General features: G+C 37.2%; 1 protein-coding gene across 3 annotated transcripts in view; it reads left to right on the top strand.

Annotated features, from left to right (window-relative positions):
- Positions 1-16423, top strand: part of lama4 (laminin, alpha 4) — a 61417-nt gene extending 44994 nt beyond the window's left edge. For 2 of the 3 annotated variants that reach the window (XM_054762223.1, XM_054762225.1), the window contains exons 28-40: positions 1002-1131; positions 1211-1348; positions 2724-2857; positions 3052-3216; positions 5851-6004; positions 6075-6232; positions 6319-6508; positions 8631-8786; positions 11226-11385; positions 12272-12396; positions 14823-14916; positions 15779-15898; positions 15987-16423. In XM_054762223.1, coding sequence (XP_054618198.1) covers positions 1002-1131; positions 1211-1348; positions 2724-2857; positions 3052-3216; positions 5851-6004; positions 6075-6232; positions 6319-6508; positions 8631-8786; positions 11226-11385; positions 12272-12396; positions 14823-14916; positions 15779-15898; positions 15987-16132 — 1870 coding nt within the window. In that variant the 3' untranslated portion in view covers positions 16133-16423. The remainder of the gene's footprint in view (positions 1-1001; positions 1132-1210; positions 1349-2723; positions 2858-3051; positions 3217-5850; positions 6005-6074; positions 6233-6318; positions 6509-8630; positions 8787-11225; positions 11386-12271; positions 12397-14822; positions 14917-15778; positions 15899-15986) is intronic. The other variant, XM_054762224.1, reaches the window with a different exon arrangement.
- Positions 16424-19840: the final 3417 nt, after the last annotated feature.

Genomic DNA, 19840 nt, shown 5'->3' with positions numbered 1-19840 from the left:
CTGCTGCTGATGGAACGTTCACTTTCCTGATGACTATGGAGGCTAATTCCCGTGGCACATATAAAAAGGGCGTGATCCTACAGCTAAAAGTTCAATGTCTGGTGTACAGAGGCGTTCCTTTATGGCAGGGGTCACCAACCTGTTTGATTGCGAGCCAGCAGTTGATCTTTGGGACTTTGCCAGTCGATCGTGAGAATATTAGACAAAATATTTATTATTACATCAGTGCCCTCCCCTCCCGGAGAGTGACAGGCATGCATTTTGACCACTGAACACATCCGTACACCTCACCGCCCTCCAGGCACACAACCCACAAGCTCCAGCCAGGAGCCCAGTCCTCAAAACCCAAAAGGTTTTAGACGAGTATCCGTTACGGATAATGCATGTTTGCCGAGTACGAGCATGAAATGAGTACAGCTCATCATTATCCGTAATCACGATGAAGGAAAATCCTCATTTGGTTACTACTTATGTATTCACTCTTCACGCACAGTGATTGGCCAGTCACACAGAGCATCGGCCTCTCCCTACAAACAGACTCCCTCCAACCAGAGGGAGGAGTACGCGGTGCATTTGGCAAAACAGAGTTGAAAACTGCTTGTGTCGCGTTGGTCACTGTTGGTCACTGCCGCCACTCCGGCTGTTTTTTTTAGGTTTTCCTTAGCTCATCTCGTATCTAAAGTTACTTGGTAAACTTCTTTCGTTACGTACGCGGTGCATTTGACAAGACTGAGCTGTAAATGGCTCGTGTTGCGTTGGATGCTGCAGGTGTTTTGTTTTTTTTTCGTCTGCTTACTTCTAATTTGGCTGCTGATATAAAGTCAGTTGGAAGATTTAGCTTTTAGTACTGCATGTGGTGATTTTGAGAAAACTGAATTACATCGCCACGGGCGTCATTCGCGGCCACTGGAATCGATAAGGGAATCTTTTCCAAATTTGGAAAACTGAAATGTATGTTGAACCTACTATAAAATCCAGTGACAATGCATCTGTCGTTCCAGGCCTGAGTTGTCTGATGTGGTCAACCTCAAAGGTTGCGTCAAAGGTTTCCTGTTCCAAAAGAAAGACTTCAACCTGTTAGAGGAGCCTGGCACCATCGGCATCAGTAGCGGCTGCCCCGAGGAGTCTTTCGTAAGCACAACACTTTAACTTCGTTCAGTATTATAAACAAAATGACATAACACAGCCATACCTCATGACTACCTTGCAGGCATCACACAAAGCCTATTTCACGGGTGAGAGCTACCTCGGATCCTCGGCAAAGATTTCCCCATTTGACAATTTTGAAGGAGGCCTCAACTTTAAAACATTACAACCCAATGGACTCTTGTTGTACCACGAGGAAGGGGTAGGAACAAAGTCTGTTTTTACACACTGCAGAAAAAATACTAATTCAACACAGTAGAACGTCTGATTACCTTCCAAGGTCACCAAATGATTAAACTCCACCAGGCCATAAAAATATGACACTCTTGGGCTATGCTGCTGTCCAGGAGTGTCCAAACCTTTTCCAGCGAGGGCCACATAGTAAAAAGTGACAGGAGGCAAGAGTCACTTTGATATATTATAAAGTAACACATGAAGATATGCTAAGAAGTTATATATATTTAAAAAAAAACTGCATCTAAGCTTTGTGATACAGGTGAAAAAGCCTATTATTGGTATCAACTTCACTCTTTGCTCTTGTTGTTTTTTTATTTATTTTCCAAATATTTCAACTTCCTTCTTAAATAATCTTCCTAAATATTCTTTTTGTAATACTATGACTTTATTCCCATATATTCCCAACTTTTTCCCAACCTAATTTTCCAAAAGTGACAACTTTATTTTGTTTTGTTTGTTTCATGTTAAGTCATATATATTTTCTTGAATATTTCAACCCTATGCTACTATATTTGACATTATTTTTCTGTTGACATTATTTACAGCTGTTTTTTCCATTTCTTTATTTTTGTTTTTTTTAATTTTCCAACTATTTCAACTTCCTTCTTGTAAATTTTCTTCTTGTAATTACGACTTCATTTATTTATTTTATTTTATTTTCATAATATTCTAACTTTTTCCGCAACCTAATTTTCCAAAAATCACAACTTTATTTGTTGTTTACTTTTTGTTTTTCATAATATTACGACTTTTAAAAAATAACATATTCTTCTTAAATATTTCAACTTTCTGCTACCAAAATGAAGTTATTTTTCCTCATAACGTTTTTACTCTATTCTTGTAAAATTACTGCTGATGTCATCATTTTTGCTGCTTTTTTTATCATTAAAATATATTTTTCAAATGTGCCGCGGGCTAACAAATAAACAGCCGCAGGCCGCAAATGGCCCCCGGACTGCACACACACACGAATGATAACAAATGATCCTTTTACCGTTGGAACGGCTAAGTGTTAGCTTTCAAACTTGGCCAGTTTGTCACCAATAGTGTTTTTTTTAATGAAATTATTTTATGACCTGGTCTCTGACTTTTTGCTTGTTTTCCACATTTTCCAGACTTCCAGTTTTTTAGCTGTTTTACCAAAAATTGGTCATGTTGAGATTTTAGCTGTGGTGTTTGTAGTTATGTGGACATGTAATTATTACCATGGCAACACAGATACAAACCAGCAAAAACCCTTTTTTCCCGCATTATTAGATCTTAAACTGTACTGCATTTTTCTTTAATGGCCATCATCAATGCTTTCTGTTAAATAACCTCCATTTTTGTTCTCACTTTAGCCTGATGAATTCAGCATTTCCCTTGAGAATGGCGCAGTGGTGATGAACACGCGTGGAACAAGAGTTAAATCCCACAAGAAGCAGTACAATGATGGAAGGACCCATTTCTTACTGGCCTCGGTCAACCCCATGACGTGAGCGTCTCATGTTACTTCCATGGAATGCCTCGGTTGTGATCACCATTCTGCTACTCAGCTACGTTACCAAGTAGATCTTCCTGAAGGAATATGCAAATCAGCAAAGGAAAATATATTTGGTCGCAATGAAGCTACATGTATGGTTGGACAGATACTAATGTACTTCTGGACTCCTTCTCTTTATACTCAAGGTATTTGTTATTGGTGGACGATAAAGACAAGCAGGAGAAGAAACGCCCTGCATCAAGCGCTACATCCTCCTCAGTTTCTCCTCTAAAGAGCTTCTACTACGGGGGGTCACCAAGCAGCAGCTTCAAGAACTTCACAGGCTGCATCAGCTATGCCTACATAAACAGGTAGGTCACCTCCGCAGCCGTTGACAGGCTTTCGCGACCGAGATAAAGGAGATTGGGTTTGTGAAGTAAAGTGTGGCATAAAGTTACGGATTTAGTAAGGAACTCAAACAAGGCACTAAAATGAGCGATTTCAAGGAACAGTACAAGCAGTTGATGTTTACAAAGTACACGGAAGAAGACACCTGATCCATGGTGTGCATACAATGCTATGTCTAACCACTCGTACACTCGCTACCAGCTCTTCATTTCTGGTGAGTACATCGTCTGTACTCGCTCATTATCAAACTACGTTTCTGTCGACTATTTTATCAGTTATCATCAATTTATTACTATCATTAAGTCTGTAGTTTCCTTACAGTAAGTATAAACCTTGACTGTCATTGCACTTTCATTGCACTTTAGCACTTTCCTAGGTATTTACAAAAGGCAAAAACTAATACTGCAGGTGATCCATGTATTGCAACTGATGTGAAACTGATGAGGGGTAGGATTAAACAAGCTTTGCTTCTTCCTACTCCTTTTTGGACGTGCCAAACTGTGAATTGTGCTATGTGATGTGCTCCAGTGTAACTTGTGTGCATGTTCAAGATCAACCAATAGGAAGAGGGTGTTGGCACACCAATTCCTCCCACTCTTACTATTATTTAAGGCCTAGGCTACAAGCACTTATTAGTTCGCTGACGAAGCTCTTTGGATGAGGAGCGAAACATCCGACACCTTCTTCACAGAAGTACAGATGACGTCTCAAGAAGCCTTTTCCTCGATGTTCAAGATCAATTAAACCATTACCATTACCAAAGTTGCAGTCAGAAGTTTACATAAGCTCATCACGGGCATAGAGGTCAGAATAACATCGGCCTGAATGATTTATTTAAGGGGTGTCCGGGGGCCATTTGCGACCCACAGCTCTTTTTTTTTTTTTTAGTGACCATAAAAATATAATTTAAGAAAAAAATGGCACTAATTTTACAAGAATAAAGTCAAAATGTTAAGAGAAAAACGTTGTAATCTAACGAGAAAAAGTCATAATTTTACAAGAATAACGTCGTAATATTATGAGGAAAAATAACATCATTTTAGTAGCATAACATTGAAATATTATATATACCCATGATATAAGAAATCATATATTTTCTTATAATCATAATAATATGAGAAACAAAGAAAACAACAAATAAAGTTGCAATTTTTGGAAAATTTGTTTGCGGGAAAAGTTAGAATGTTAAGAGAAAAGTAAGAATTTCACTTATCATGGTCGGTTCCGGAACTGCAATAAACAAACGATGACTGTATTTCAACTTTCTTCTTAAATAAGCTTTGTCATTTTTTTAATTTTTGGATTTGATTATTATGATTTTATTCCCATAACATTAGAACATTTTTCAAATTTTTACCCAATTTACCAAGTTATTCCTTTTTTGTTTTGTTTCTCATAATATTATGACTTATATTTCAACTAAATGCTACTAAAATGAACTTATTTTTCCTCATAATGTCACAAGTTTATTCTCATGAAATTGTGACTTTTTTCTATGAATTTTTTGTTTAAATATTTTAAGACAAAAATGTATATTTTCCTTCTTCTTGTAATTTTATAGCTGTTTTTTCATTTCTGCTGTAGTTTTTACTATTTCAACTTTTTTCTTCTAAATTCAAAATTTTCCTCTAGTAATTATGACTTTACTCCCAAAATATTTAGATTTTATTCTTATAACATGATGGGTTTTTAAGTTTTGTTTGTTTCTCATATTGTTCCAACTTAAAAAAAAAGCCTTTTTAAAAAATTACTGCCACTTTTGCTGCTGTTGTTTTTTCTTTGTAGTTTTCTTGTTAAATTATAGTTTTAGAAAGTGACACGGACCAATAAAAAAAACAGCTAAAGCTGCAAATGGCCTCTGGGCCGCACTTTGGACACACCTGGTGCTATACTATTGAATATGAATTATCGGGGGGGCTAATCATTTTGACCACCTCAGTTTTCATCAAATCTTTATTAAAGACATCTTGAAAATGAATTTCCTATACAAAAATGTACCAAAAAATCAACTGTAATACAACTGTAGACAAAAATTTGTTAGGCTCACCAAAAAAGGTGAGGCAGATGTGAGCAAACAGGAGTCTTTATTTAATCCAAAAGGCAGGGCAAAAAAGGCAACAGAACGTGAAGCACACGGCTTGGAAAAATGAGTAAAAAAGGACAACTAAGTGCAAAAAAGGTAGAGGCCACAGCCCTGACAAAATACCTACTCACATAAAAAAGAAAATAAAAATGCTACTTAGTACAATAAAAATTAATTATCTACAGGTCGTTGCCTCGTCACCAACCTCAAGCAAGTCTGAAAACAAGGCGGAAATAAGTCAATTGCCACAATGCCAAAAAAAAACAGCAATAATAAAAAGTCTTATTCACATTTATGGGCAATTTGGAGCTTCCAGTGAAACTAGCATGCGTGTTTTTGGACTGCACGAGGACACCTGAACAAGACATGGAACCACCTGGCTGTCATGGGACTATCATACAATAAATGCGTCTGGAAATGTTTCCGTGGTGGTGCTAGAAAAGGGATTCCCTCGATTAGCTGCTACTTTGACTAGCATGGTGTGACTTTGGCTTTGTTACGGCTGTTCATGTAGACAAGACCGAGACATCGAGCCGGAGGACTTTCAGCGCTACACGAACAACGTCCAGACTTTCCTGCAAGACTGTCCAGTGCAAAAGCCTCCTGCCGCTCTCTCGTCAAGACTCAGGGATGACAAACAGAAAGCCAAACAGAGGCAATCGCAAAAGGTACAGAAATGAGTTGTCTTCTTATCATTGGTATGTAGCCAATATTAACAATAAATACGTGCTGGCTTAGGTTAGCAGAGATGAGTCCAGCCAGAAATCATTGAACCTGAACATGACTCCCTGCCAACTCCCCTCACGTCCTGAAGCAGCACGGCATGCCTATCAATACGGCAACTTTGCCAACAGTCGGCAGCACTACACAGAACTCCCACCCTCATTTTCGGAGAGGTAAGTCTTTACATGTTGAAGTCTCTGACGTGATGCCTATGCATCAATGCTGTCATCATCACTATCAGTGCTTTATTTTCTCCAAGGTCCAACTTTTCTTTGTCCCTAAAGACCAGGACATCATTTGGCCTCATTTTTTATGTATCTGACGACCAAGAAAAAAACTTTATGTCTCTGTTCCTGGCCAATGGCAAGCTTGTATACACCTTCAGTGTAGCAGATGAACGAGTCGAAATCTGGAGCAAGGACAGCTACAACAACGGCGCCTGGCATGAGGTAAGTTTATCTGTCAATGACTAATTCAATTTGATGTTTGATGTTCATTTATCCCTTTCTTTCATCATTTATATGCATTTGAAATTGTTTTATGCATGCAAAATGTGACAACATGTTGGAAAAAATGGATTTGACGTTTCGGTCGACATTTCAGTCCAACCTTCTGGAACGGATTAATGATGGTAGCCGAGGTTCCACCGTACTGTTATTTCTGATGTTCCTGGACAGTGCATGGTTTAGGAGGGGACACACAGGTAGAGAAGGGAGAACACAGTGATATAGGACAACGATGGTTACAATAGCACCTGCTGAGATAGGTTGGAGAACCTGAGGAGAGACAAAAACAACAGCAACAGCAGAGGAGAACAATAATAATAAAGCAGGGGTGTCCAAAGTCTATTTGCAGGCCGTGACTGTTTTTTTAAGTGGTTATCGGCACATTCTAACAATATTATTTAACAAGAAAACTAAGAAAAAAAACAAACAGCAGCAAAATGGAAAAATCGGCAGGAATTAATAATCTAGCCTAATGTAATCTAACGAGAAAATGTAATTTTACGAGAACAATATTATACTATGAGGAGAATTAACTCCATTTTAGGAGCCTAAATTTGAAATATTAAAGAAAAAAAGATGTTTTTTTTAACGTTGTAATATTAATAATGGATAAAGTAATTTTTTGGAAAATTAGGTTCTGGAAAAAGTTAGAATGTTACAAGAATAAAGTGAAAATATTGTTTGGGAACAAAGTCATAATTATGAGAAGAACACTTACAAGAAGAAAGTTGAAATAGTTGGGGAAAAAAGAGCAGAAATTGAAAAAATAGCTGTCATGTTATGAGAATAAAGTCAAAATATGAAGAGAAAAAAGTCGTATTCCAACAAGAAAAAAAGTCTCAATTTTCCGAGAATAAACTCGTAACACTATGAGGAAAGGAGATGTCATTTTAGTAGAATTTAGTTTAAATGTTAAAGAATAAAAACTTACTTTTTTCAAAGTTGCAATATTATGAGAAACAAAAAAACTATTTCTGTAAAATTAGGATGGGGAAAACCGTTCTAACATTCCGAGAATAAAGCCAAAATATTGGAGGATTAAAGTCAGAATTGTGAGAAGAAAATTTACCAGAAGAAAGTTGAAATAGTTGTAACAAGTTTTTTTTAAACCCAGCAAAAATGGGAAAAAACAGCTGTGATTTTACAAGAATAAAATCAAAATATTAAGCGAAGAAGTCGTATTCCAACGAGAGAAAACGTTTTTTACGAGAATAAACGCGTGATATTATGAGGAAAAATGATTCATTTTAGCAGCATGGAGTTGAAATACTAAAGAATTTTTTTTTTATTTTTTAAAAGTCGTAGTATTAGCACAAGCAAACAAACAAAATTAAGTTGTTATTTTTGTAAAATTAGGTATGGAAACCATTCAAATTTTATGGGAATAAAGTCCAAATATGATGAGAATGAAATCCTAATATTACAGAAAAAAAATCGACAAAGATGATTTAAGAAGAAAGTTGAAATATTTGTGGAAAAAAAACAACAGCGAAAATAGGAAAAGAAGAGCAAAGACCGAGGTCGATACTAATATGCTTTTTCATTTATATATATATATATATATATATATATATATATATATATATATATAGTTTAAATATTGGAAAATTAAAAACTGAAATGGAAAAAACAGCTATAATTTTATAAAGGCACAATATTGAAAAAGTTTTATCGTAACAAGAAAAAAAAGTCACACTTTTTTGAGAATAAACTCATAATATTATGAGGAAAAATAATGTCATTTTTGTAGCAGATTTGAAATATTTAAAAAAATGTTATTTTTTCAAAGTTGTAATATTATTAGAAACAGTAAAAAAACAAAATAAAGTTGTAATTTTTGGAAGATGAGGTTGGGGGAAAATTATAATGTTATGGGAACAAGGTCGAAATATTTCAAGTCATAGTGAAGTCATAATATTGCGAAAAGAACATTTATAAAGATTATTTGAGAAGAAAGTTGAAATATTTGGAAAATTTTAACAAAAACAGCAAAAATGGGGGGGGGAGCAACGTGTGAAGTTGATACTAATAATGGTTCTCCTGCTCTCTCTCGCTCTCTCCGAAGGTCACCTTCATCCGTGATGGGAATATGGGAAAATTGATCATCAATGGGCACACAGCGCTGGAAGACAGAGTCGAAGGCAACGTTGTCTCCTTTCATGTCAGCAGTCCCCTCTATTTCGGAGGGGTGCCTCCTGAGCGAGCGCAAAAAAATATTCAGGTATGGAGTCCAGAAAAATCACAATTAACTGCACCCTAAAGCATCAAATGATAACTTTGTTTGTAAAGTTTGTTTACTATATTTGAATGTTTTGTGTTTTATATTTTGTTTCTTGTCTTTTGTATCCCGTCTGATATTTTCCTGCTACCTTTCAACGATTTGACAGCTGTTATGAACAGGCGATAAAGCACGGGTGTCCAAATTGTGGCCCGGGAGCCGTCCGTGGCCTGTGACTGTTGTTTTATTGGCCCTCGGCACATTCTAAAAATGAAATTCAACAAATTAAACAATCAACATAAACAAACAACAGCAAAAATGAAAAAAAAGCAGTAGTTTTATGGGAATAAGGTCAAGAATATCAGGAGAATCAAGTCATAATGTTAAGAGGAAGAAAAATGTAATTACATTTTTATTTTACGAGAAAAATGTCTGTAATTTTACCAGAATAAAGTCATAAAAAATTGAAGCATAACGTTGAAATGTTAAAGAAAAAATGTGGGGGGGTTTTTTAGCGAGGAGAAAAACTTCACAGTAAAAATGTGTTTTGTCACCTGAAACAAAAAGCTGAGATGCGGGCTGTTTTTTCTTTAATTATATGCAACTTCCTAGCATATCTACATGGAGTGGTTTACATAATGTAAAATATCAAAGTGGCCCCTGCGGCCATTTGATTTTGCTGTCTTCGGCCCTCGCTGGAAAAAGTTTGGACACCCTGGAGATAAAGTGAGCGCTACGGCATCTACACCACCGATGACGGAATGTTGGTTTAGCAAGGGGTGTCCATACTAAAAAATGAAAGGATGCAAGGGCCTCTTTGATATTTGTGTATATATATATATATATATATATATATATATATATATATATATATATATATATATATATATATATATATATATATATACATATATATATATATATATATATATATACATATATATATATATATATATATATATATATACATATATATATATATATATATATATATACATATATATATATATACATATATATACATATATATATATATATACATATACATATATATACATATATATACATATACATATATATATATATATATACTTATATATATATAAGTATATACCTGTATACTGCTTAAAAAAATCAAAGGAACACTAAAATATCACATCCTAGATCTAAATTAATGAAATATTGTTAAATATTTAATATAAAAATATATAAATATTTTGGTCTTTACATAGTTTAATGTGCTGCCAACAAATTCACACAAAAATTACCACCTGAAATCAAATTTATTGACCAATGCTGGTCTGGATTTGGAGTCACACTCAAAATTAAAGTGGAAAAAGACACCACGTGTTGTCTATTCCATTTGCTCAACAGCATGTGAAATGGATTGTCAGTCTGTGTTGCTTCCGAAGTGGACAGTTTGGTGTCTTTTTTTCCCATTTTTGCAGGTGTTTTTTTAATTTGCCAGATCATCCTCGTAGATTGTTTGTAATACTATGACTTTATTCCCAGAATATTCCTACTTTGTCCTGTTTTCCGTAAGTAACAGCTTTATTTTGTTTTGTTTGTTTTTCACAATACAGTGACTTTTTAAAAAAAGACATTTTCCTCATAATATTATGAGTTTATACTGGTAAAACTGCAATATTTTTTGTCACTTTTTTCCCTTAATATTTTGATTTTGTTCTTGTAGATTACAGCTGTTTTTTTTTTTCATTTTTGATGTAGATTTTTTTTTATTTTTATTGTTTTTACATTGTCAAACTATTTCAACTTTCTTCTTGTACAGTAAATTTTTTTCTCGTAATTATGACTTTATTCCCATATTTGGACTTTATTCTCGTAACATTACAACTTTTTCTGCAGCCTAATTTTGCAAAGAATTCAACCTAATTTGTTGTTTTGTTTGTTTCTCGTTTTATGACTTTTTAAAAATAACATCTTTTTTGTTTTAGTATTTAAACTTTATGCTACTAAAATGATGTAAGTTTTCCCTCATAATATTACGATATTCTTTTTCTCGTTTTTTTCTCTTAATATTTTGACTTTAGTCTTGTAAAATTACTGTCATTTTTGCTGGTTTCCTTGTTAAACTACAGTATATTTTAAGAATGTGCCATGGCCTTGGCCTCTACACGGCAACTACACTCTGGAAGCCGTTTCAGGTCACGCATAACACCGTTCCCGTGTGGATGAGAGGGTGAAAGGACAAAAATACTTGGCCATTTTGACCTGAAAATGTTCCCGGGTGGACATGCCATTAAATTCACCTGATATTCAAATATCCACAAAATGAAAATATTTCACTGTGTCTTTGAGAGGTGTTTTTATATTGTGGCAATAGTTATTTACATGAAACTGGAAAAGTGCGCTGTAGTGTTTTTTATTTGTTTGCTTATTTATTGAGGCTGAAATGTGTTATTCTTTTTGCATCCCTTGTAGAGAAACTCACTCAACAGCTTTTCTGGCTGTCTGAAGAATATTCAGCTTAACGGACGCTGGTTGGCATCAGTGGATGAGACATTTGGGGTCACTCCGTGTTTTGAGGGACTCACTGAACCAGGAACATTCTTCGCGGAGGAAGGAGGCTACGTACTTTTGGGTACCTTTCTTTGAGATTTTTCAATGTTAAAATCGCTAACATATTTCTGAGTGTAAAATTAGCTTCTCATAAAAACACAAGGTCTGAAACCCAAAGTTTTGCTGCACAGCCTTCAATAAATATACTTGTTTCGGTGTCGGTGTTAGGGATGCAACGGTACATGGTTTCGGCCCGCCCTGCACAGGACAATCCACCTTACGGAACGGCGGTTTATGCGATACATTTTGCAAAGTGTGTGCGTGCACGCCTGCTTGTCCCATGTCCCACTACATAAAAGTGAACGAAAAGGCAAGGCACTCTGCAACAGAGTATATATCGGAGAGTACAGGCGACAACAGCCCCGCCTGTCTGTGTCGGCGCCTCCTGGCCCCCGCGTCGAGGTGCGGTGCACCTGTTTTTGAACACTTTATCTCCATAAAGGGACAAAGATGAGTGCATAAAATGAAAGCAGCATGCTGCCATTGTTCAGTAGAGATGAGAACACTGCTTCACACACTGCAGCTATTAACGCTGCACTTAAAGTAGGGCAGTAGTTCTCAACTGGTGGGTCGTGACCCAGGTCTTGAAGGGTCACAGACAGAGAGTCAAAGATCACATTCAAATAGGTAATTGTAATTTTTTTTTAGGACTATTTTCAAAGTGGGTCACAGGTCACAGGTTGAGACCATATGATGATGCAAGGATACTAAAAATAAATTAATCATCACCCTGTCCAAACTCTTACTGTTGCACTTGCACCTTCCTAAAAAGAAACACTGTAAACCAGCGGTGTCCGAAGTGCTGGTAGGTTCTTTCAACGCTGACACAAAAAAAAAAAAACAACAGAAAAACAGTTTACTCAGGCAGCGATTTCTTCAATTTGCTCCGTTTTCCTTCCCTCCCTTAGATACATTTGACTTGGGACCTCGATTTGAGCTAGCGATGGAGGTGCGGCCCCGTGTTGCAACCGGTGTGCTCCTCCACGTGCCCACAGCAGACGACTACTTCACCATGTACATCCATCAAGGAGCAGTAAGTTTACAGTATATACATTGTATGTACATTAGCCCTGCATTCATTATCATTCATTATCCAATTAATCAACAACTATTTTGGTATTCGATTAACTGTTTTTTTAATTAGAAATGTAAATATCCTCAGATTTCAGCTTCTCAAATGTGAATATTTTTTTATTTCCTTAGTCATCCATGAAAGCAGACCTATTATCTTTGTGTTTTAGCAAAAACAACATATTCACACACATCATCTTTGACTTTGGATAACAGTGATGGACATTTTTGTCCCTTTTCTGATATGTTGCTGACCAAACCGAACGGTTTGTATTTGCTGCATGTTGATTTGGTCCGTCCAAGGCAGGGATATCCAGCTCAGTTGATTGGGAGCCACATTTTCAGAAAACTACGGAGCGGGGGGAGGACTCCTCCTTTGTGTATAACATGTTCATTTTACACTTTTACTTCAAAATGGCAAATAAAGTCATTGCCAGAAAATCATAAACTGAAACAGACGCACTATGATAATGTGAGTCAAAGATCCTCTACGTGACAGGAGCTTGGTTGTTTTTAAGGACCGACAGCAAAAACACTCGTCAAAGATCCTGTATATGACAGTAATACTGTTTTAAAGGACATGCTGCAAAAAAGCCAGTCAAAGATCCAATATAAGACTGTATGGTCTGCTCCCTACTGCAATAATGCCAGTCAAAGATCCTCAATATGACAGAAGCCTGTTTCTGTTTTTAAGCACTCTGCAAAAGAAAAAAGAAAAAAAACGCTAGTCAGAGATCCTCTATATGACACGAGCGTTGCTGTTTTTAAAGACTGACAGCAAAAACACTGGTCAAAGATCGTCTATATGACAGGAATACTCTGCCACCTGCTTCAAAAATGCCAGTCAAAGATCCTCAATATGACAGAAGACCTACTGCAAAAACAGTTGTCAAAGATTCTTTATTTGACAGAAACACTCTGCTGCAAAAACACATGCCTCCGTTTTTAAGGGCCTACTGCAAAAAACCTAAAACACTAGTCAAAGATCCTCTATAAGACAGTTCTCTGAGTTCTCTGCTTCCTGCTGGAATACTCTGCTACCTGCTTCAAAAATGGCAGTCAAAGATCCTTGATATAACAGAAGCGCTCTTCCATTTTTAAGGAACTGCAAAAAAAACATTCACGGCTAGCTCGGGGCTGGTCTATGGTCTAAAGCAGTTACCAAAAACAAGCTTCAGATGAATGAAGTTAGAAAATAATGATTGGTTGCATCCCTGCAGAACTGTGTATTTAAGTCAGTATTTTGACTATATTGTCATTTTTATGCATATTTCCCAAACCCAAGCTGAATAAACTTGAATGCCCATTGGGTGTAAGCATACCAGGTGATGTGCATGTGTGTACTGAGGGAGGGTGTGGCCTTAGGAGCTCAACACCCTTTATTAGATGTGCACAATTATTAGGCAGCTTCTTTTCCTCTGGCAAAATGGGCCGGAAAAGAGATTTAACAGACTCTGACAAGTCAAGAACTGTAAGACATCTTTCATAGGGCTGCAGAACTCCTGAAATTGCCAAATATTAGGACGTGACCACAGAACCGGTAAATGCTTGGCTGCAAGTACCCAAAAGGGTGGAGAGAAAAACATGCAAATTAACTGCCAAAACGTGAAGCTCCCAGGAACCCATCATCCTCCAGTGCTGTCATATTCCACAACTGTACTCTACCTGGAGTGGCCAGGAGTCCGGTACACGGTGTTCAGTGCTCAGAGACATGGCCGAGGTAAGAAAGGCTGAAACCCGACCACCACTGAACAAGACACACAAGTTGAAAGGGTAGGAAATAAGATTTTTCAAACGTTTTATGGACTGATGAGATGAGAGTGACTCTTGATGGACCAGAGGGATGGGCCTGTGGGCCAGAGAGCTCCACTCCAACTCAGACTCCAGCAAGGTGGAGGTGGGGTCCTGGTAAGGGCTGGAATCATTCAAAGATGAGCTTGTTGGGCCTTATCGGGTTGAAGATCCCAAACCTGCTACCACATTTTTCACACAGTCAGACAGGAAAAAGTGTGCATCTTTCAAGAAGACCATGATTTTAATGCAGGACGATGCTCCATCTTATGCATCCAAGTACTCCACTGTGTGGCAGGCTAGTTAAAAAACATCCTGACCTACCCCATTGAGTACTTGTGGGCCCTCAAACGTAAGATTTACAGTGAAGAAAAAAGGTACACCTCTCTGAACAGCATCTGGGAGGCTTTGGTTGCTGCTGCACAAAAAGTTGATGGTCAAATGATGAAGAAACTGACAGACTCCATGGACGGAAGGCTTAAATAATACAACTAATAATCAATAATGCAGATCGTCTAATAATTGTGGACGCAGTGTATCTATGCGACAAAGTCAAATACAGTGGAAAAAGTTGCTGAATATTGTTGTGTTTTCCAGGTGGTGGTGATTTCAAGTGATGGGACACGCGAGTTATTCACCAGAGTTTCTCCTAAAGACGGTCTGTGTGCCGGCAACTGGCACAGAATCAGCGGTGAACCACACTCATCTTACTACTAAATTAGTCTTGCATATTAACTGGACACAATTTGCATTCTCATTTTGATGCTGCAACAAATTCTGGGGCATTTAGAGGACTAGCGAGAGGATTAATCAGCCAGCTCTTTTTCTCTCATTTCTATGTGTGAGCAATAGCATCGACAAGTAGGACACAGTGGACACATTGGAGTGGAGGCCGCTAAATGCGTAAATATTAACTTATTGATGACCAATATAAAGGCAAAAGAGCCACACATTCAAACCTAGTCCATGCCAATAGTTTACATTTGGAACTCTTTGAATGCAAATGTATAAAAACATTAAAAAACCTAGATACTAAGGGTGTGATAGTATGCCATAATCACGGTTGGGTGCGTACAGTCAGCATACAGAAAAAATGATTAGACCACCCTTGTTTCTTCAGTTTATTGATCCATTTTAATGCCTGATACAACTAAAGATACATTTGTTTGGACACATATAATAAGAGTTATATAAGAGTTTAATTTAAGAGTTGATACCTAGCAAATTCTACTTGATGATAACCAAAATCACTTAAGTTCTTACATGAATAGCTATAGCATTGCACTGCCAAAACAATTAAATGCCACTTTTGCTAGCCATGACTCCCACTGAACTTTATATTTGTTTACAAAGTCGATGCCTGATGTGCTAAAGGTGGGAAATCTCTAACGAACTGAAGGTTCCGTAAATAAAAATCCCATTACAAATACATGAATAGATGCTAATTAACAGTAAAATCAAGCACTGGCCGTCTACTTTTTGGTGACATTATCAAGGCATTCACTATTTACTGCTCTCTCCCCATTGGTCACTTCTGTCTTGCATGTGGACAGTGATGAGAGATAGCAACATTCTGGAGTTGGAAGTGGACGATGAGGTCAGTCGTGTGGATGGATTTTTGAATCTCCGCTCCGCAGTCGCCAGAAAGCCGATCTTCATAGGTGGAGCTCCGGGTTGGCCATCGCTTCTTGTTTCTTGACGTGGTACAACTTCATGTTTGGAATCCCGCTAAGCGTTTCTATATCTCTGTCTGCCTCCCAGGTCTCCATCTGTCAGCCAGCCATGTAACCAAGGAGCCTTATGTCGGCTGCATCAGGAACATGATGATCAACAAGAGCAGAGCCAGCTTCAGCAAAGCGGCTTTGATCAGTGGGGCGGTCAGTGTAGGGACCTGTCCAGCTGTGTAATCTAACCATCACGTCACCATCACTGCTATTCCCAATACAGCGCTGATCCAGGATAAGAAACATAAGCATTAAAAGCCAATCACTGGCCTTATATTTACTCTTTCTATGGTATATGTTTTGTGTTAAATGTGTAACTAAGTTCAAATTTGAAAACAACGTCAACAACGAATGAATCCAACTAAACCCAACGTGGAAAAAAGGTCATTGTGAGAAAGAAACACTGCTGGGATAATGTATTCATCAGCTTTACACACATGACTGTCATACAAATACAGAATATTTCACACCCTCCCTGCGTGGCGTTTTCATTGTTTCATTTGTCATCCCAACATTTTGCAGGTTCTATTTAAACAAAACGTGAAGTGGTCTACAAAGTGGAGATGCTTGATACAGTAATCCCTCGTTTATCACTGTGGTAAGTGAATTTAATTGAAATCCGTATTTATAAATGGAATATTTTCATAGCTAGAGCACAGAAAACCTGTTTACGACCCTCTAAATATGCTGTTTTAACATTATTAGAGCCCTCTAGACATGAAATAGCACCCCTATAATCACCTTTACTCTCCTATTACCCAACATAGCAACATAATAAGAGAAAATAAGTCATGAATAAGACTCGTTCTTGTGTGTGTTGCTGTAAATGTGTTCCAGTGGCGCAGACAGGAAATGATGTCAGTGTAGGTTACGGCCGCAATAGCAGCCCGTGTTGGGGATTATTGTGCCTGTTGTGAGATCATTCAAACCTGCAATAAAAGCCTGTTGTTCCGGCCATCAAATCTGGTGCTTGTGTGTCTCATCCAACATTACAGTAACATTACTGACACCTAGTGACCAGTGTAGAATACTACATATCACAACGTCTTCAAATGCGTCTTCTGAATGCCTTACATTTGTGTTTTACTTCATGTAGCCATGATTAATATCGGGAAAAAATATGTAAAATTTGCTTTAAAATACATGTTTTTGGATTAAACAGCATGATTTATTTATTTATACATTTTTGAAAAACCGTGATCGAGTGACGCAGCAAAATTTGAAGTGCGAAGCGGCGAGGGATGACTGTACTGACCAAAGGGTGGTGTCGTAAGTACTCGGGTACAACGGCACGCTGTATTTAAGGGTTGGGCACGGAACTCGGTTCGGTTCATTTTGGGCACAGTACGGAAGACAACTGCTTTAGTTTTGTGTAAACGACTTTAAGAATTTTGAAAATTAAAAAAAAACTACAAATTGCTGTCAGGAAATTAAACGATAAATATAATTCAAATAAAAATGAAAGTACAGCATATGTAAAAACGTATACAAGGAGGGCCACTTAGACACATGTTGTGCATTAAAGATACTAAAAGAAACGTAGGTCATAACATCCACATAATAGTGACTAATATCCCATGTGTCCAATATGTCTCATTAAGTTGTGGGCTGTAAATGAGAGTTTAAAGAGTGTGATTGATGATTTGATGTTGAGTAAAGTTACAGAAAAAGCCGACAGAAACATGATCAGCAAAAAGGGCGAGGCGTGTGGTGGAAGGAAAACATCAGCTGGAGCGAACGAGGCTGACCAGGATGGGTACCACCGCAGGTAAGACACAGGTGTACACCACTCAAGTGATCAAGAAGGAGCAACAGAGCGTAGCATTAAGAAGGTGACACATTCATCTTAAGACTCATAGTAGATTACAGTACATTTTCTTGAATCCAGTCGTGTTTCTCACCTCAAGTCTCTGCTTTTGTTTTGAGCGTGGCCGCAAAATGGAGCCAAAGAAAGTTGCAAGTGGTAGCATTTTGATGAAAAAGTTGAGAAACACTATTGAATTCAAGAAATAACACATAACAAAACAGGACGGTGGTGTCCGTGTTGATGTCACTGCCACATCGTGTCTTTGGCAACAATCACGTCTTCAGTGAAGGTAAAAGTAACCTTAAATGTTCATTTATCCCTTTCATTCATTTAGAATAGTTTCATGCATTTAAAACTACAATTGTTAAACTGTAAAAAACGTATTATATATTTTTGAGACTTATACGATAAAATAAATGTTATGGGAATAAAGTCATCGTTACGAGATGAACATTTACAAGAAGAAAGTTGAAATAGTTGGAAAATTTTTAAAAAAACAACAGCAGACATGGAAAAAACAGCTATAAAGTCCAAATACAGTGTTCCTCGCTCTATTGTGGTTCACCCTTTGCAGAATTTTTTTTGTGCTTTTTTTAATTGCAGCCTATAAATGTCTGTTACAGGCCGAGCCTGGCCCTTTAAGAAGAATTGCATTGTGGGAAGTTGAGTGTCTATCTCTTCCCTCTCTTGTCTGTCTTCACCGCCCTTTGTTTTCTGCATCCTGATTGGCTGTAGACTATTGTCAATCAATCGCCTTCATGCCCCCTGCCATGTCTCCTGTGTCATTGCTAGCTTGCTCACTTGCTAGCTTGGAAATGAATCTTCGGTTCGAAGGAGGAGGACTGCAGCAATATGTTTGAACAAAAACAAAAAAAAAACGCTACAGTACAGCGGAACTACACCAGGACGAAAAGACACGGTCACAGGAGTGAAACACGCGTGAGTGACTTCATAATTTCATGTGTCCGACTTGTAGGTTGATCATGAAAATTCAAACAAAAGTTTAACTTCTTTGTGTGTTTAAAGAAGAGAGAAATGTGAGAAAACGTTATTGCTTGTCTGAGAAAAGAGTATAAAGTGTATGGTGAGGGGTTTTACAGCCTTAAAACATATATAAAACATATATAATCATTGTTTTCACTTATTGCGGGCTATTTTGGGAACCTATTCCCCGTAATAAACGAGGGAACACTGTAAAAAAAAAAAAGCTGCAATTTTACAAGACTAAACTTGTAATATTATGAGGACAGATTATGTAATTTTAGTAGCGTAGAGGTGAAATATTAAAGAAAAAGTACATTATTTTTGAAAAGTTGTAATTTTATGAGAAACAAAGCAAAATAAATTTGTAAAATTAGGTTGAGGAAAAAGATAATAATATTATGGGAATAAAGTCATAATATTATAACAAGAACATTTATGAAGATTATTTAAGAAATAAATGGACAAAAAAGAGCAAAGACAGAAGTTCATACTAATAATAGTTTTTTTTCCAGCTACAGTGTATCACAAAGCTGACATGCACTTTTTTCTTGAAATATGTAAAACTTCTTAGCATATCTACAGTCAAGATTCAAGAGTTTTATTGTCATATGCGCAGCAAAACAGGTAGTTATACTACGCAATGAAATTCTTGTTCTGTTAATTCTCCCTGAAAAAAGAAAATACAAGAAAATGAATAAAAACAGAAGAAACAATAAAAACAACAATAAACATTTAAAAGTAACAATAATATGTTCAGTGTTATGAGTGTGTGCGTGTGTTGCGTGCGGCGTGTGTGAGTGCTTTGTTGAGAAGCCTGATGGCCTGTGGGTAAAAGCTGTTGGCCAGCCTTGTGGTCCTGGACTTCAAACTCCTGTAGCGGAGTGTGAATAATGAGTGTCGTGGATGTGTGCTGTCCTTGATGAGGTTGTGTGTTCTTCGTAGGACTCTAGATTTATAAATGTCTTGCAGTGAGGGGAGGGCTGCCCCAACAATGTTCTGCGAGGTCTTGATCACCCGCTGGAGTGCCTTCCTATCACGTGTTGTACAGTTACCGTACCAAACAGTGATGGAGGCGGTAAGGACACTTTCGATAGTGCATC

The sequence above is a fragment of the Dunckerocampus dactyliophorus genome, chromosome 19, assembly GCF_027744805.1.
Source record: "Dunckerocampus dactyliophorus isolate RoL2022-P2 chromosome 19, RoL_Ddac_1.1, whole genome shotgun sequence".
Classification (NCBI taxonomy): domain Eukaryota; kingdom Metazoa; phylum Chordata; class Actinopteri; order Syngnathiformes; family Syngnathidae; genus Dunckerocampus; species Dunckerocampus dactyliophorus.
The sequence above is the reverse complement of the archived record's forward strand: the minus strand, read 5'-3'. Positions and strand labels throughout refer to the sequence as shown.